The sequence below is a fragment of the Protobothrops mucrosquamatus genome, unplaced genomic scaffold (assembly GCF_001527695.2).
Source record: "Protobothrops mucrosquamatus isolate PMUCROS unplaced genomic scaffold, P.Mucros_1.0 scaffold1695, whole genome shotgun sequence".
In the NCBI taxonomy this organism is placed as follows: domain Eukaryota; kingdom Metazoa; phylum Chordata; class Lepidosauria; order Squamata; family Viperidae; genus Protobothrops; species Protobothrops mucrosquamatus.
In genome coordinates, this window is record NW_015387847.1 from 180894 (window position 1) to 184351 (window position 3458).

General features: G+C 41.4%; 1 protein-coding gene across 1 annotated transcript in view; it reads left to right on the plus strand.

Annotated features, from left to right (window-relative positions):
• The first annotated feature begins 1995 nt into the window (after positions 1-1995).
• Positions 1996-3458, plus strand: part of DET1 (DET1 partner of COP1 E3 ubiquitin ligase) — a 9791-nt gene continuing 8328 nt past the window's right edge. The window contains exon 1 of the mRNA XM_015822844.1: positions 1996-3139. Within this exon, the coding sequence (XP_015678330.1) occupies positions 2057-3139 (1083 nt within the window). The 5' untranslated portion in view covers positions 1996-2056. The remainder of the gene's footprint in view (positions 3140-3458) is intronic.

A 3458-nucleotide genomic window follows, 5' to 3' on the forward strand; every position in this document is an offset into this window, starting at 1 on the left:
AGGATGCCATGAACCCAAAGGACTTGTGGGAGTTGGCTTTTGTGGCCCTTAATTTCTCAGACCCAGTGGCCATGACATTTATATTTCTTCACCCTCATTTATATTTCTCTCAAGTGGGGGAATTCCCCTTAGTGGATTAGCTAGTTCTTTGTTAGTGGAACTGCCCACCTCTATAGGTGGCTACCTCTCTAAATTTCCTTCTTTCCACTTAGGTGGGATGAAGTCTGCAGAAAGGGGGAGTGCTGGCTGATTATTATTATTTTTTTCATTAAATTTATTTGTCATTTGGATACGTTTGCTGTCTTCAGTTACGTGCAAAAATAATATAGGCGGGATACAAATTAAATGAATACATTTATTTGCCACCCGTCTCACAGTTCGAGGCGACTCTGAGCGGCTTACAAATGTGAAAAAAAAAAATTAGGTGAATACAATGAATTAAAGAATGCCTTTTATTTATCAAGCTTGTATCCTGCCTTGCTTCCAGGAGGTTAAAGTGGCACATATATTGCTTCCTCCTCCAGTTTTCCCTGCAACAATTACCCTGTGAGTAAAGTTGTGCTAAAAAAGAATAACTGGCCCAAAGTCACCCAGTGAGTTTCTGTGCTTGAGGGTGGACTTGAACCTCCATCTTTTTGCTTCATTAGCTTTACTTACCTACTTGCCTAAGAAATTCTCTTAGGCCAGATCAGCTCCGTATGGTCTACCCTGACTTAAAGCAGACTTTCAGACAAGGTTCAGAAATAGTCCAAATGTAAGATATGTATTCCACCACTGAGTTGTTTCACATGTGCTTAAAAAAGAAAGGGGGAAAAGAACAAGAAACAAACTAATAACATTCAGGTTAAAGTCAGCTGAGATGTACTGCATTCTGCCCCAAATTTGGAAATACTAGGTAGAATGGTTGGGCTTGGATTTAAATTTGTATTCAGATTCTATTCAGTCCAATCTACCTCAATTTGTTACAAAGAAAAAAACAAATACAGGAAAAGCATCCTTAAAAGAAAGATGGAAATCAATGCTATTGCAGAGGCATTGCTACAATCTAACCCACTCACTCTTGTATCAGATTAGATCACATTTCATAAGAGTTTGAGTCAGTAGTTTGAACTGCTCTTTCTAATGGCCTACTTGAGTATATCATTGCTACTTCAAGTGGAATGGAATACTCCAAAAGAAGGATGGGCTCCCTCCCACTTTTTAGTCATTAGCTCTTCTGAGCAATTTGTAATTTACATTAAATATTGCCTTGTTTCATTTGGGAAACAAATTCCTAAATTGTAAAGTATTTCCTTAATTGTAAGTGTGATATTTTAAGCTCAGTTCATGTGATAGTAATTCTGGAAAACAATACAAAGTATCGGAGAATCTTGTAGCAGCTTAAAAATAGCATTTTTTTTTTGTATTTGTGTGTGTGCATGGGGCAGAAACCAGATGCTGAATTCATACTGTCACCACAGATTTGAATTGCTTTCCTTTTGTGAGAACACTAATGTGTTTCATCTTAACTAATAATAATAATAATAATAATAATAATAATAATAATAATAATAATAATAATAATAATAATAGTGATGATGGTGATGATGATGATAAAGTTGGAAGGGACCTTGGAGGTCATCTTGTCCAACCCCCTGTTCAGGCAGGAAACCCTATACCATTTCGGACAAATGGCTGTCCAGTCTCTTCTTAAAAATGTCCACTGTTAGAGCATTCACAGCTTCTGGAGGCAGGTTGTTCCACTGGTTAATTGTTCTAACTGTCAGGAAGTTTCTCCTTAGTTCTAGGTTGCTTCTCTCCTTGATCAATTTCCATCCATTGTTGCTTCTTGTCCTGCCTTCAGGCGCCTTGGAGAATAGCTTGACTCCCTCTTCTTTGTGGGATTTAAGACTAGATGTGGGTTTAAGACTGATGCCTCTTTTCCTGAATGTCCGCCTTCTCTCTACAGTTTTATCATCACTGCCTCCAAATGTTCCATTGCTTGACAACATGATATGCCCTGTGGCTTCCTCAGAGCCCAGTGTTCCTGGGACGTCCCCTATTTGAAGAAATTAGGATGGAACATGACAACCCAACCATCAGACCTCGTCGGATCCAGAACCAGAACGTCATTTACCGTTTAGAACGTCGAAGGATCACCTCTGGCAAAATTGGCACACATTGGCACCAGGTCCGCATTTTTCATCAGAACGTTTTCCCCAATTTTACCGTGGTCAACGTAGAGAAGCCGCCCTGCTTCTTACGAAAGTTTTCCCCCGATGGAAGATACTTCATTGCTTTCTCCTCAGATCAGACGTCTTTGGAGATCTATGAATATCAAGGATGTCAGGCGGCAGAGGATCTCCTCCAGGGCTATGATGGAGAGATCTTGGCCAATGGCAACGATCAGAGGTCCGTCAACATCCGTGGGCGGCTCTTTGAACGGTTCTTTGTCCTTCTTCATATCACCAACGTGGCCTCCAATGGGGAGCACTTGAACCGTGAATGTAGCTTGTTTACAGACGATTGTCGGTACGTCATTGTCGGTTCTGCTGCCTATCTGCCCGAGGAGCCCCATCCTCCCTTTTTCGAGGTGTACCGCAACAGTGAATCAGTGACTCCTAATCCCAGGTCTCCTTTGGAAGATTATTCTTTGCACATTATAGACCTTCACACTGGTCGGTTGTGTGACACCCGGACCTTCAAATGCGACAAAGTCATCTTATCCCACAACCAAGGACTCTACCTGTATAAGAATATCTTGGCTATTCTCTCCGTGCAGCAGCAAACAATTCACGTCTTTCAGGTAACGGCTGAAGGTACCTTCATTGATGTGCGAACTATAGGGCGCTTTTGCTACGAGGATGACCTTCTCATGCTCTCTGCTGTCTACCCAGAGGTCCAGCGGGATTCACAGACAGGAATGGCCAACCCCTACAAAGAGCCGTTCATCAATTCTCTGAAACACAGGCTGTTAGTCTATTTGTGGCGAAGGGCAGAGCAAGACGGGAGCGCCATGGCTAAAAGGAGGTTCTTCCAATATTTTGACCAGCTAAGGCAGCTCCGCATGTGGAAGATGCAACTGTTGGATGAGAATCATCTCTTCATCAAATACACAAGTGAGGATGTAGTCACACTGCGAGTGACGGATCCTTCACAGGTAGGAATATAGTGATTTTATGGCATGGGTTTTTTTTGGGTCTGGTTGTACGTGGTACACGAGTCCATCTGATTGAGCGGTATGCGAAGATGATGATAAATAAAATAATTTTCAAACTTAGTAGCCACTATTAGTCCTGTCTCCCACGGTTCTATCCAGTTTCCTTTCAAAACCATCGTTGCCTCATTTGCTGGCAGAAAAAGTCTACAGTTTTTGTCTGTAGAACAAATAATTGTTTACAATTATTGTTTCTGGACCTCTCCACGTTTATGAAGGACTACAAATTTTAAAGTAGGAGAGAAAGAAAAACTCTTATCCA